General features: G+C 34.8%; 1 protein-coding gene and 1 long non-coding RNA gene across 2 annotated transcripts; both read right to left on the bottom strand.

The window, feature by feature from the left end:
- Window positions 1-7170: 7170 nt before the first annotated feature.
- On the bottom strand, window positions 7171-10514 carry LOC134282527 (uncharacterized). Its single transcript, XR_009995313.1, has 3 exons — window positions 10455-10514; window positions 9729-9982; window positions 7171-7324 (listed from the first exon to the last, which is right to left on the bottom strand). It is a non-coding gene; the product is annotated as an uncharacterized LOC134282527 (long non-coding RNA).
- Window positions 10515-11513: 999 nt separating this feature from the next.
- Window positions 11514-15452, bottom strand: LOC134282538 (perlucin-like). Its single transcript, XM_062764940.1, has 5 exons — window positions 15361-15452; window positions 13992-14077; window positions 12469-12559; window positions 11795-12006; window positions 11514-11549 (listed from the first exon to the last, which is right to left on the bottom strand). Exons 1-5 carry the CDS (start codon window positions 15404-15406, stop codon window positions 11514-11516), a joined length of 471 nt encoding a protein of 156 aa, XP_062620924.1. The 5' UTR covers window positions 15407-15452.
- Window positions 15453-15940: the final 488 nt, after the last annotated feature.

Below are 15940 nucleotides of genomic sequence, written 5' to 3' on the forward strand. Positions count from 1 at the left end.
TGTCTATCTTACGTTTTGCTGTTGATAAATGAACAGAAATTATATATATTTATATGCATCTACATGTAAATCCTGACAAGTGAGTACATGCACAATGAAATGACGTTAAAATATAATTTTAGATTTTAAAAAAATAGCTCTTATTTGAAAATAAAATAAAAATGATAATACTAATCAATAATGTAATAACATTCTATAGCATACTGTATATGTAATTATTTTTTAGAATACCCCTTCCCTCCTTACAGACTAGAAGACGAATACATGTACATATTTACCGCCCACTGTAGAGGTCTGTCTGTTTGAAGATGTAGATGAATCTATAGAATCCGTTGATCCATCAAGTGACTGGTCGGTCGCTGGGGTGATCAGTGTCCCCTTTCCTGCCATACCATTAGACTCCTCTAGAAATTATATTAACCACACATTTATACCAAGTTTATGAATAAATTACATGAATATTTAAACGATATCTCATTATTCTATTGACTGCTTGTATACTTATAAAAATAGTTACACTTCATAGGCGTCGGAACCGGGGGGGGGGGGGGCTTAGTCCCCCACTTTTTTCCAAATATATACTTAGTATAGACATTAAACATATCTTCGTAGTTTAGCCCCCCCCCCCCACTTTCCACAGATACGTCTTAGTATAGGTTAAAAATTGGGAAAGTGGTGGTATTTGTTAGAAAATTTTTGGTACTGGAGTTCGAACCTTATCCACCCCCCCCCCTTTTCCTTTTTTTTTTTAAATATTTTTTTGCTTGTCAGGTTTTTTCGGAGGTACAAAAATTTTTTTTTTTACACTTAGCCCCCCCCCTCCCAATTTCAATCTGCTTCCGACGCCAATGCACTTTCTGTTTTTCGTATTATTGTTATATTATGTCAAACTTTAAATTATCTCAAAATTCAGTTGGGTTGGGTTGGGTGGGGAGCCATTCAGTTTCAGTTGGGGGCACTATTAATTATCAAAAATTCCTTTGGTAAGCAAAAAAGAAAAAAAAAACAGTCATCAGATTTTTTGTAAGGGACACAAACATATAGTAGCTTTGTTTTATACTGCCAGTAGTTATCTATGTATCGGCAAAATTATTGGGGGTGGAGTGGGTGGCCATGATCTTATTAATTTAGAAGAAACCAACTTTATCCAGAATTACCTTCAAGAGTGTCAATGCCCCCATCTACTCCAGATAATGCAGTTTCTCCAATAATGGACTGTATTTTGTCCTCCATTGGGGTCACGCTGCAATCCGCTGGCAGTTGACCGCCACCAGTCCTCACTTGCTCGCGCTTTAATTTTGAAATTTTTTTCTTTGTCTCACTACATAGAACACTCCATTTCTTGTTTAGTTCATCTGCTGTACGTAAATGAGAAGTATTTACAGCATTAACTTTCTCACAGATTAAGTCCCATTCTCCCTTTTTCGCCTGATTTGTCACAGATGAATTCTGTCTGGAGAATATCACGTTCTTCCTTTTCTCCACTTCTTCAGTCAATATAGAAATTTCTGCAGTTGAAAAATTTGGGTTCCTCTTTGGTCGAGCCATTATGATTTTGTGGGCGGGAAAGCATGTATACTTTTAAGCACGGACTCTTTACATGGACTAGACAATGCAATGCACTCATTCATGACGAAATGAAAGACACTTTAACTGCTGACTGGAGTGTTCGATTTAGGTTGCCGAAACCAAAAACCAAAAATATTTGTTTCCCAGTACTTTGTAATTAGATAAAATGTTTTTGTTAGTCATTAAATGTTTTTAACACTTTTCCCCATCGTTTCTTCTACCCACCAAGACATGTACATGTATAATAATTGTGTAAGAATTGGAAGTACAAATCAATTTACGTGCATGAAATGTACGATTGATCGTTGATACTATGTGACTTTTCTGTGCACGTACATGTGTGTGTTTAACATACATGTTGTAACAATACACCTATTTAAGAAAAACAAATATCATATTACGAGACTGCCTATTAATTTCTGCATACAACATACAAATTAATTTTTACCTCACAATTTTTTGGTGAGGGGATTAAGGGGGAGAGGTGAAACCAAGTAGCTCGTAAAGGTTATATATGAATAGTTTAAGATATGACTTAGGAAAAAAATAAGATAAGAAAGTTTTGTGAAACAGCTATGACAAAACTTACGAACATCCTAAGTTATAACTTAGGCATATCCTAAGTCATCTTCGCTAGCCAAGGGTTTCCGATCCGATACCTACTCTACAACCCTTGGCAGATTTAGTCCTATCAATCGGGAACTTTGATTGCGCCGCCTATCGCCGTAATTGAGTTAAGTCCCTTGAAGCTCTTTAATATTTGTCCAATGAAAATAGCTGTAACATACGTAGATCAATATGACGTTTGAAACAATATGGCGACCTCCATGTGGAATATATCCAAACAACTTCATACAGCTGTGGGCAGTGGGCACACCTCAAAAGTGGTAGAAAATATCCTTCTTCGTGGATTTTTAGTCAAGAGTTTGACACTACTTTCTACTTGTTGCCGTATCAATTATTATCAATGAGCCGTGACATTTGATTGGCTTAAATTGATGCACCTAAAATGCGGAACACGGACTAATGTGGTCCTTTCAATAATTCTTGAAAACATATATAATTAAAAGAAAAAAATTCAAATTAATTAATCCCTCGTTTTTTTAAGCATAGATCACGTCATAACTTTCATCCCTTGTAAATATCACTTTTATTTTGCATAAAACACGAACAGACTTTAATTCAGCCGAAAATCGTCGATTAGTAAAAACCTTGCGTAGACTCGGACTTCGCAGCCAATCAAATTCGTTTGCACGAGTTCTAAAATTTTCGGCCAAATCTGCCAAGGGTTGTAGAGTAGGTATCGGATCGGAAACCCTTGGCTAGCGAAGATGATCCTAAGTTGTATCTTAGGAAATATCTTAGGAAATCTTTGTGAAACGGGCCCCAGGTTTATCCATACTGGATAAACCCCATTATGTACGTATTATATTATCTACCCTTTGTAATCATCTTATCAGACAAATAAACTCGCTTGTTTTAAATTTACCAAAATTTGAAAAAAAAAAAAGAAATGAAGACGAAAGTTAATTGGTCATTAGAGATAGCTTAAAAAGGTTAGGAGGTAGATGCTATATACAGTTTGTTAAAAGAGTATGTCGAGAATAAGGGAATGAAAGGTAATTCATTGTCCAATGCTGTAATTAAATGAAACATGGAGATAACGAACATTATTCAAGATCACAAGTCCATAAAACAATACAAAATAGGAGCTGAGCAAACACAGACCTCCAAAACATCAGAGTGTGATCAGGTGCCATGGAGTAGAAAGTATCCCTTGCCCATATCATAGATTACCATTAACGTTATTTTCAAGTGAAATATCCAAATATGAATCAGTTGTGTCAGACTCTATGATATCTTCTATTTCAAGCTCACCGGGATATATCGTATCGACACAAGAATGGAAATTACCTTTGTTAATTGATAATACGCCGTCGATATACATGTATCTAAATGTTGATTTGAAGGCCACAGCAAGTGTTTCCTTTTTTTCACGTTTAAGGTTTTGGACATATTTTGCTTCATATGAATACAAAAATAGGCCTGCTAATAACGGAGCGCAATTGGTACCCATGGGATTTTTAATAGATTGTTTGAATACCTGGTCTCCAAATACCACATAGATATTGTCAATCAGAAACTCAAGCATCTTTTTATGTCAACTTCAGATTACAATCTGAATGTTTGTTATCAAAATAATTTTGCAAATGAGCTTTGACAAGGTAAGTAACTTTACGAGTTTCCTTTTTATTGAAAAAGCAGCTGTCAAGGATATAAAAAATCCTGGACTTTGATTCATTGTGGGGAATGGTTGTGTATAAAGTTGAAAAGTCGAAGTTTTTAAGCTGTTGATTTTTGGTAAAATCTTGTGATTTCAAATTGTCCAAGAGTTCCTTGGATTTTTTACGTATCCACATCTGATATTCACCACTTTTCGATTTTATTGTTGCACAATACTCTTGAACTTTCCCCTTCACTAATGTTAATATCTTAGTAGGGAGTAAAGAAAAAGACTTGATTGAGCATTTACTGGAACCCGCCATGTATCTTTGTTTGTAAGGATTTTTATGAAGTTTTGGAATACAATATAGATATGGAGACAAAAATCATTTTGGATCTTTGGGATTTTAAAAATTAAACCCAAGTTCTTCTAAACTACAATTTATATAATGAGCCTTTCAAACAAAGACAATGCTGTTACCTGCTTTGTCGGCAGGGACCAGTACGTACTGATCATGTAATCCATCTAATTCTCTAAAGTGAAGAAATATAACCCCAACCGTGCAAAGAAAGTACGGGATCTGGCTCCGGGGCCATAAAACTGAGATAAGCTCATCTTTGATCTTAGTCTCACTTTTTCAAAAGAGATTCTAAGATCAAAAGTGAGCACGTCTCAATTTTATGGCCCATAGCATGTAGCGTTATGATCAATACCCTAGCAGTACAGTTCTACAGCTAAAGAAAAAATAATAACACTGACTAAAACTTTTATTACACTAATTTTATAGAACACGATTTTACTAATTAAATTGATAAAGTAGTTCGGAACAAGAAAAAAAACATAATGCTTTGTAAACATTTTTGTAAGCACTTTTGCTAACGCGAGTCATGTATTTTTCAAGCAACTGTTACAACACAAGTTTCGTTTCTAAAACTTAAATATAACATGTTATTGTTCACGTTTTTAATTACCGGTCAAAATCAACAAAATTGAACTCACGTGAATAGTTACACATTATTTGAGTTATAAATTCATCTTCTTCCGCTGTCTCTATGTGAGCCAAATAACCACCATGTATTTCACACATTTTCTGCTATAAAGTACATCAAATTCACACACGCCTACAGATCATTATATATATATATATATTCTATATATATATATATATATATATATATATATATGTCTAAATACATTTTAAAACACAGTCTTACATAAACAGCCCTATTTAAATAAAATAAAAGCCCTATTACCACCCCATCCATCCATGACTCCGCTTCTGTTGACACATGATAACAGGAGTTCTTGAATGGTTGCCAGCCAGGTGGACATCCAATACCTAGAAATAGTTCATATTGAATTCAAATCTTATGAGAGAGAGAGAGAGAGAGACTTACCTGTACTAATTAGAGCTGTACATATTAATAGTGCTATTTTCATGTCGACTGCCAACATGTCCGTTACGTAAGATGTCCTAATTCTATGACTGCCAGATCAAAATAAGTCGACACTCGATTAAAGTAAGATATAGATTACATCATTTTATATCTGTCCTGGTTTATGCATAAAAATCATTTTTAAATTTAATACCGGTAATTATTCTTAATTAAAAAAAATCAACAAAATAATTTAATTAAAATAAACCTGTTAACAGTTGCTTAAAGGTCATCAGAATATCTAATGCTACATGCAATTGATGATTGAAGCTAGAAAAATATTTTATTCTGTTCCTTAGCAAAACGTCAATGACATTGTGCATAATAAGAAACTGAATACAAACGTCAATGACATTGTGCATAATAAGTAACTGAATACACGTACTCTTTTGAGAATTTAGGGCGTGAAAAACGTGAATGAATATGCAAATTATTATGTTTTAGGCTCTATTGATAGTAACAAATGGATTAATCTACAGTTTCATATGACTAGCTTGAAAAGGCTTTCAGGTTATGAAAGCAAAACTGACTTACCCTTTATAAAAATCTTTAAAAATCATTATACTACTCACTGTTTGTTATAAATTTAAATCTCGAATCTAATTCAGAGAGGTATTTCATACATTTGGCCATATGCGAGCAAAGTTTGAATTTTGCAAAAAAAAAAAACCCATTCCCATAAGGACCCATGACGACCAATGCATTTTGGTTGTCCAGTGTCTTAGCTGTAGACCTTTAATTGTAACCAACTATTAATTTAGAATTTGAATTCAAAAATGCTGTAATTGCTCAGACATATTTTTCATCAACAAAAGTAGATTTTATTGAAATAAAAGTTTCAAACTGAGCTAAAAGGATCTGTTACGAATTTTCCCCCATGACCAAAATAACCCACAGATTGGATCACCCCAATTTATGCCCTGAATATTTAATCTATGTATCGTAAATTTATTTGTAGATATATGGAAATATTACCAATTATCGTATGTCATTAATGTATGCTTTATAATTCATTGTATATGTTTATTTCATGGATATCCTTTCGTTGTAATGTACAAACCCGAATTTCCTCCATATACCAGCCCAATCGTAATAGCAAATGGCCGTCTGGCATTGTTATACGATCAAGGTACCCAAATCCATCTTGGCATCGTTACCAAAACAATTCCCAAACATCAGATCATCCCTTTTCCCGCATTTGTAATGATAAAGCCTTTACTTGATGCAAAAGTTGTTTGTGTTATCATACAAACGTCGCGCGAATGCTGGCGGTACCGCTGGTTATTCGCACGTGAACTAATTCGGCCCTAGTGATGAAAGGGTATATAAAGAAGGCTCTTTGGACTTTTTCTTCAGTCTGGGACGTTGGTCAGACTCATTAACATCTGACCAGCTCAGAGAATCCCAGCTCCCCAGAAGTGGGTAAAATCTGATGCCCCATATTGGGTAAATAAACCCAATCTGCCAAGCCCGGCAGATCCATACCCAATTGATTCACTGATGCCAATCCCCGGCAGATCCATACCCAATTGATTCATTGATGCCAATCCCGGCGGATCCATACCCCAATTGATTCATTGTTTATAAATTCATCCGGGTAACCCGGTCGAGCCGGATACCTTTTTATTGTCGGGTAACCCATAATTTATTATTGCCTAATTGCCAATTCTTATTGTTATTTGTTATTCATTGTTTGCACCATAATAAATTTTATAAATTTGCAACCTGACTTTTCATTTAGAGTTAAAGGGTAAAATTCAGAAACAGGAGACCCACAATAATTTATTTTCATTGTAACAAACCCTGGAACAGGCGGAAACGTTACAATTTGGTGTCAGAAGTGGGATATTTTAATTATATCTTGTTTTTGTTTACCCTAAGAAAAAGAAAACCATTTCTTAATATTTTTGTAAATTTTTATTATTTCAAATTTTTCTTTTGGATACAAATTTTTGTACAATGGAGGCTGATGAAAGCTTTGAAATTACTTTTAAACCGCACTCAATTTCACCCAATGTTCATGTTAATTCTCATGACCGCCCGGATATCCCAAGTCACCATTCCATGCCGGCATCAAATTCAATGCTACATGTACCTGCAAGAGATAATCAACTTGATGTTATTCTCTCAATGTTGCATGATATGAAATCCAAATTTGAACAAGATAGTCAAGAAATGCGAATGAAATTTCAGCATGTTGAAAAACAAAATGAAATCCTGCAAAGGGATAATGCTGAACTTCGAAAATTATATAGTGACAGGGGAGACAATCATCACAGTCCCAGTGCCCCGTCACATACAACCCAATCCAAAACCAACAATGTAAATGAGTCCAATTGTCCCTACAGTGTCTCATTTGGGTCCAAAGATTGCCCCCGGTCCATTTCCATGAATGACCATCCAATAAATGAGTTTTCAACTCCTCAAGAAAACAGAACACATTACCCAGTGTCTGTTAAATCCAACGCACCCGTAAAGTTACAAGATTTTGATGGGTCGGAGGATTTTAATGATTTCCTGGTCCATTTTGAAATTCTGGTAACCTTGCATGGCTGGGACTATAGAACAAAATCCCTCTACTTAGCCAGCAGCCTTGCAGGTAGTGCCAGAGCTTTGCTCACTGAGTTAAATGAAACCCAAAGAACAGATTACAAGTGTTTAGTGGATATTTTAAACAGACGATTCGGGTCTGTAGAAAGAGCGGAACTTTTTAGAGCCCAACTTAAAACTCGGGTTAAGGGAAGCAATGAAACCATATCTGAACTGGCCCAATCCATTAAGAAATTAACCCGACAGGCCTACACAACCACTGATCAAAGTGTGCTATGTATCTTAGCCCTAGAACAATTCATAGATGCCCTACCTGACCCTGAAATCCGTCTCCGATTAAGAGAGGCAAGGCCCAAAGACATAAATGAAGCTGAAATTTTGGCCATTCGGTTGGAAACTTATAGATTGGCAGATGCCCAAAGAAATAAAACTGTCCATGCCATTAACCAAACAGAACCCATTCAAAGCTTGCATGATGACCTTAAATCTCTTACCCAAGAAATCAGAGCTCTAGTAAGAAATTGTCAAATGCCTACCCAAAATATGGCAGGAACCCCATATCCACATTATTTATATGAGAACTCATACCAAACCCACTATCAGAATTTTTCCAATATGGGCTCATATGAAAACTTGGTCAGATCCGACTACCAAAACAATAGACCAACAAATTATGGACCAAGACCCCAGGTTTCACCCTACCAAGGAAATTCTAACAATTGGAAAAATTTCCCCAAGAACACAAGTCAAAATCAATTCCGACCTCAAAATCAGGGAAACTACCCTGCGTCGAATTCGGGGGTCGGAACTCGACAGGTTCAAGGGGCAGGCCCCAACACTTGCCATTAAATATGGCTCAACCTCTCTCACTAAAACCCAAACCCAATATTGAAAATAAAACAGAATTTGAATCCGAGAAAGAAATCCCTTGTTATACTGAACCTACCCCCACAGAAATTTTAGTGAGAGATAGAAATGGGGAAAATGATGGAATTTATGTTATTGGGAAAATTGGAAATAAAGAAACAAATGTACTAGTTGATACTGGTGCTAGTGTGACCATTATCAGTACCCAATTCTTTGAAAATATAGATACTATGGAAAAGCCCCAAATTACTCCAGTATCTATCAAACTTACATCTGCAAGTGGTGATGTAATCCCAGTTAAGGGAGAATGCCCAATCAAAATATCCCTTGAAAATTTTCAAGTTACCCATAAAGTACTTGTGGCCAATATACAAAACCCATGCGTATTGGGATTAGATTTTATGACTCAGAATTCATGTGACCTTTTGGTAAAACAGATGAAACTAAAGATACAGGGTCTAGACATTCCCTGCTTTAGTAAATCTTGTGTAAAAGTTGTGTCTTGTGGCAAGATAAGTCTTGCCGAGGATATTGGAAATCCTCCCCATTGTGATTATGTTGCTCCTGCAAAGGGAGATAACCCTTTATTTAAGGATGAGGTTGGAATAATAGAACCTATCCCAAGTTTTGTTGAGAAAAATGAATTGTTGATTACCCAAACCCCTTTAACTGTAGACGAAGAAGTCACAGTTTGTCACATGAATATGAAAGACAAATGTAGCAAACTATATGAGAATACCCAAAGTGCCACAGTCAAATGTATTGACAAAATAGTAAATGTATTGGAAGACCCATCCAATACCAATACCATTAATGCTTTTAGCCAAGAGCTCAACCCCCAATATCCAGACCACTTGCAATGTATTAATGTTCAGAAAATCCCCAAAGAAATTATGAATGAACCAAAGCAAGAGTTCCATTTGAATGAAAATTGCCATGAAGCTTTCGACAAACTCCAAAGAGCCCTGACAAATTCCCCAAGCTTATCCTACCCCAACAATGAAAAATTACAAAATGGTGTTGGAAAATCATATGTACCATACCCATCACTTAACCCAGACATGATGATCCCTAGTTCATACCTTGCCGTGAGGAAGCCTTCCAAACCGTATGATGTACTTTCGGACATTGATCCTGGACCTTTCCAAATGACGCTGGATTCGTAATACACGGACGTGCACTGGACCTTTTGGATATTTCAAAGGACTATATCGTATAACTTTGTGAACTTTATGATGATACTTGTGAATATTCGTGATGTGGATCGAGATCTGTGATTTGTATCCGTCGTGACTTTTCTATTCCAATGGATCCAGGATTGGTAAGAAGTGATGAACTGTGATGAACAAAAACATTTTGGTAAAAGTAAATGTATTGATAATGGATGAACTGTTATTCATATTATTGTTTTTCATAACTATGATTCATAACTATTGACCACATTGTTATTATTGATATGTATGTATTTTTGTGGCCCCTGATTATGTTTATTCATATTGCAAATGTTACTTTTCATGACAATATTCCCATGAAATACAGTCCCAAAATTGAGATTTGATAAAACGACCCAACATTCGGGACGAATGTTTTCATGGAGGGGGAGCTCTGTTACGAATTTTCCCCCATGACCAAAATAACCCACAGATTGGATCACCCCAATTTATGCCCTGAATATTTAATCTATGTATCGTAAATTTATTTGTAGATATCATGGGAATATTACCAATTATCGTATGTCATTAATGTATGCTTTATAATTCATTGTATATGTTTATTTCATGGATATCCTTTCGTTGTAATGTACAAACCCGAATTTCCTCCATATACCAGCCCAATCGTAATAGCAAATGGCCGTCTGGCATTGTTATACGATCAAGGTACCCAAATCCATCTTGGCATCGTTACCAAAACAATTCCCAAACATCAGATCATCCCTTTTCCCGCATTTGTAATGATAAAGCCTTTACTTGATGCAAAAGTTATTTGTGTTACCATACAAACGTCGCGCGAATACTGGCGGTACCGCTGGTTATTCGCACGTGAACTAATTCGGCCCTAGTGATGAAAGGGTATATAAAGAAGGCTCTTTGGACTTTTTCTTCAGTCTGGGACGTTGGTCAGACTCATTAACATCTGACCAGCTCAGAAAATCCCAGCTCCCCAGAAGTGGGTAAAATCTGATGCCCCGTATTGGGTAAATAAACCCAATCTGCCAAGCCCGGCAGATCCATACCCAATTGATTCACTGATGCCAATCCCCGGCAGATCCATACCCAATTGATTCATTGATGCCAATCCCGGCGGATCCATACCCCAATTGATTCATTGTTTATAAATTCATCCGGGTAACCCGGTCGAGCCGGATACCTTTTTATTGTCGGGTAACCCATAATTTATTATTGCCTAATTGCCAATTCTTATTGTTATTTGTTATTCATTGTTTGCACCATAATAAATTTTATAAATTTGCAACCTGACTTTTCATTTAGAGTTAAAGGGTAAAATTCAGAAACAGGAGACCCACAATAATTTATTTTCATTGTAACAAACCCTGGAACAGGCGGAAACGTTACAGATCAAATATGGAAGTCAAACTATATCTGTTTAAGAAGAAAGGAAAGATAGCAGAAAAGCTAAAACTTTTACAATGCAAGGCAAAAGAAGACATCGCGATTTATATGTACGTTTTGCTCCAATAACGGATTTGATGTTTATTCCCACAATTTCACAAATGCACATAGAATTTATTGATAGAAAAACTAAGTATATTATTGATACTCTATAATTAGTAAATTAAGAACAAATACAGATCATGATACAAATAAGATTTTATTCAGATTCTGTAATGACAGATTTCTTACATTTAGTTAATCAGTCAACCAACAAGACTTGGATATAGAGATCTGCAAAAAACAGAAAAAAATATTTATACATCCAAAAAACTACATGAAAAGACGAATATAATGTACCTCGTATTTATATCTATACGAGAGAGAGAGAGAGAGAGAGAGAGAGAGAGAGAGAGAGAGAGAGAGAGAGAGAGAGAGAGAGAGAGAGAGAAAAACCCTGACTGATAGAATATGAAAATAACGAACACATATTATCAGTATTATTTTCAATATTATTTTCAATATGATCTTATGAATACTCGCCTTTTTTCACAGACATATGGCCGATGTTCATCACAATCATCGTCGTCCCATTGACGGTTCGCCAGTCTTATTGACAGACAGTTTTCCCCATTCATATTGTTAGGCCTTCCATGAGCAAAATTGGTGAAATTGAATTTCAATCCGATTGGTTCCCATACCCATGTGCCTTCTATCGTCCAATCAGATCCTCCTATCCAGAAGGAGGAGCCTGAAATCACAAAATCTTTTAACGAAAGCTTCAATCAGAATATTTTGTGAGATATTTTTGATGTTTGTTGAATTTAGCTTTGCCCTCCTGAAAAGCAATTGATTATATTAGTAAAATACTTTTTCATGAAGATGGGGGTAAATGTGTGAAATAATCTTTTTTTCCGTTTAAACAATTTTTACAAAAGAAATATAGAGTTTCTCTTCTTTTTTCTAAATAAATTACTTGAATTTTCAAATAAAAATCCACGAACATAGCTTTCTTCAAATATTGAAAATCATTCAAAATAACTTTTGAAAACTGACACTGGGAAACGATATTGTCGTTAGCATTTTTCAAAAATAATATTGAGTGTGTAAAGAATAAGTTTTTCAGAGCTTAAGAAAAACATTAATGCATAAAACAGAAATAAAGTGCAGAATTACACTTTTTAGCATTTAATTGAAAGAAATAAACACTTACTGTGTGATTTTTGTAGCAGAGACACTATGAATGCATTAGTGTCTCTGTCCATAATATGTGCAAGGTGTCCGCCATGGAATTCACACATTTTCTTTTAATAACATAAGAAAAATTAATGCAATTATCACAAAGCTGTTATTTAAAATTTTAGAAAAAATTAATTTTATGGAAAAATAAAATAGTTTATGACAACAAGTTTAGATATAAGTATTTTATTTGTCATATTCTTATTTAACTCAAGCATCTAGAGTTATGAGTACCATCTGCCTTTATTAGCACATATGTACAGGCGTAAACTGCATGACAAGAGCGATTACTAGGGTTGTGTCTGGATTAATTTGTTTCACTGCAGGTCGATTTTTCAGACACCTGCATGGGTTTTTGATGAGTTATGTGTTAAGATAAACTTCGGACACTTGTAGCCCAGTAGCTAAAACAATTCAATAGATGGCATCCTGTGTTAGGGTTATATTAATACCCTTGATTTCATTGTATGTTGAGATCTACCAATTCAGGTCCTCCATAAAATGACAAATTTTATAAAATATTATCAACTCAGCATTAGAATTTCTTCAACTACAAAATCAAATCCCCACAGACGTATTTTTTCTCGAACCTCAAAATATGTAAATTCACAGTACCTGAACTACATAAATTACAACTGAATACAATATTATTAGTTACATAGTCTTTTAGTGAAAGGGTATGGGATGATACCTGGTTAGTAAATTTCATACCTGGCGAGGCGGAGCCGAGTCAGGTATGAAATTTACTAACCAGGTATCATCCCATACCCTGTCACTAAATGACTATGTAACGAATTTACCCCACCGATGAAACATTTACGTTTTATCTGTAGTTTATAAATGGTTTTCTCTGCTAAATGCTTCATCGCGCTTATACTGTGCCTATTATGACGTCACGTTTGTGTTTGTGACGTAATACATCGACCGGGTATAGATTTCTACTGACCGGGTATGGATTTACAACTGACCGGGTATAAGTAATCCACCGCCTTCACGTGACAGACTTCAACCAATCGTAAGCCGGGATTTCACGGAATAATCAACAGAGGTGGGGTAATATATATTACCTAGCTGTTTTCTCTAATATATACTTTTGCAAACCTGGCTTCCTATTCAAGATAATTTTTTCCTGCATAACTTTGAAAAATTATAAAATTTTACCGTCATGCAGTATCATTCACAGTATATATTCAAATGAATGATTGCCTATTATCAAACAAACAACAAACAAGGACACACTGTCTATTTCAATTAAAGGTTTGTGGAAATAAAAAAATACATGTAGCCATTTTATAACAAGTTCAACTATTGTTTTGATATGACTATAGGCGGTCCTATTTTAAGAGAGATGTATACTGAACACTTTGCAGCACAGCATATTCTTGGGGAAAAAAATCTATGCAGACTATAAGTAGATTTAGGGGTGCGTCATCTCCCTATTTGTTAACAACCACAGTAGCTATCAGCAATAAGGAATAAGCGGTTAAAATCACGAACCATTGCATCCATCCAGGATTCATCTTCATTTGAGGTATGATAACAAGAGTCTCCATGAGGAATCCAACCCCCCGGGCACCCAAAACCTACAAGGTAAAAATAATTAACTCTCTTAATTAGAACAAAGAGAAGCATTCGTGTTTAAGAATTGTAGAATTTTTTTTTCTGTTTTCAGATATTTTACTGCGAGTTTGTATAGAAATGATATGGTTTCGACTGTATTTTTACACTTTATCTACTTTTCAACATGTACACTTCATCGATACGTAAACTTAATATAATATTAAAAAGACAAACCAACTCCCTGTTTATAATTAGCATTACTCAGTGCTTTCATTTCAGTAGAGGTAAAGATAAATTAAGGACATTGCCTCTTTCAGAACTCCTCGGGATTTTTATGCCATGAATTTGCGATTTATGAACAAAATTTTTAATACACTGTAGTATGTTTTGGCAAATACCGTAAGAAGGCCTTGCTTGGGAAACTGGTTAATAATTCAGAATTAAAGTTCATAATACAAATATATACCTTCATTTATAAAACTTTGAGAAATATTTCTTAGATATTTATGATGAATATAGTTTGTCAAAGGATTTTAGCAAAAATACTCGTAAGAGTCAAAATATTCAAAATGTAATTTCAAAGGTAAAATCGGCATCCATCCATTACCAAATAATTTTGTACTCCTAAATCTACTCTGCAAGACGTCTGTAACTACTATTTTCACATAGAAAAACTGCATTCCTGAAAATTGCTCCGAGCTTGAATCAGACTTTTGAAACGAGCATACATTTCTTTGGGAATCTACATTTTGCACATCACTTTTAAAGCAATATGAACTGCATTATTTTAAGAATTTTATTTTGCTATTAAAGTCTGTCATTATGATAAAATTGTTAGTAATTGAAACCCTTATGATTAATTAGAATAAAATAAAGATTTAAAATGTTCAAAAGATAGACCTCTTTACAATGAAATATTTAGTATTATTTAACTTAAGAAAACAATATTGTACAGGACGACAATAATGTAAGTCTACATCATTAAGAGCTTGCAAATAGTTCTTCTAATACAAATATGATCATCAGAAGTTTATAAATGTTCTTTTTTATGTTCTTGACAAAATATTGACAATACTGCAATATAAAATTTTGACATCAAGGTGCAGCTGGATTTTCATTTATAAGCTTACAAAATAATTTCACAAATTGATCCTGTATGATTCTGAAATTATCGCTTGTAATTTTTTTGCAATGCACTCGTGTCCAATTTGCATAAAGGTAAATATTAAAACACTTCTAAGTAAACGATAAATCTCCTATTGGTCTATGGGAAACATAATTATCATTTAGATAAAGATAACTGTACCTAGAGAGATTAGGCAGGTAATGTAAATGAATGATTTGCTCCACATTTCCGGTGATCACTATTATATGTATACCATAAACGATTGTGTTCTATTTATATAATACTAGTACACTGTACTTATAAAGGTTCATTGTCAAGGACAGATTAGAAATGATCATTATCGTGCCGTATTTTGTTCAATTACACTCAGTGTGGAATTTTTTGAATAAATCTGCTACATATGACAGAAGGAAAGGTATGCTAATAACTGGTTGCGAGATGATTTGATCTTCAAATTAAACCATATAGATGTTTTCAATCCGAAACATAAGTGCATGAAATAAATGGAGATAACAAACAGTATTCAAGCTCAAAAGTCCATTAATCAATACAAAAAGGAGTAGAGCAAACATGGACCTCCAAAGCATCAGAGGTGGGATCAGGTGCCATGGAGATGTGAGGATCCCCTGCAGACCGATCACACCCGCAGTGTGCTCCTTTTTCATGATCGGAAAATAGTGAACAAGCTGTCAACAATTCAGTGTGTATATAATGGGCTTACAATTAGTATGAAAAACGTCAGTCAGCATTTTACTAAATG

Source organism: Saccostrea cucullata, unplaced genomic scaffold (assembly GCF_032062105.1).
Source record: "Saccostrea cucullata isolate Sc308-1 unplaced genomic scaffold, CSIRO_AGI_Scuc_v1 ctg297, whole genome shotgun sequence".
Lineage (NCBI taxonomy): Eukaryota > Metazoa > Mollusca > Bivalvia > Ostreida > Ostreidae > Saccostrea > Saccostrea cuccullata.

Bases quoted from the DNA above. Each gene is read 5' to 3' on its own strand.
- LOC134282538 (XM_062764940.1), bottom strand. From the start codon at position 15,406: ATGTGGAGCAAATCATTCATTTACATTACCTGCCTAATCTCTCTAG. The intron at 12,560-13,991 runs GTTCGTGATTTT...TGTTATTAAAAG, and splicing joins AATCCTGGATGGATGCAATG to AAAATGTGTGAATTCCATGG. The intron at 11,550-11,794 runs GTATTCATAAGA...TGTTTTTTGCAG, and splicing joins ATGTCTGTGAAAAAAGGCGA to ATCTCTATATCCAAGTCTTG.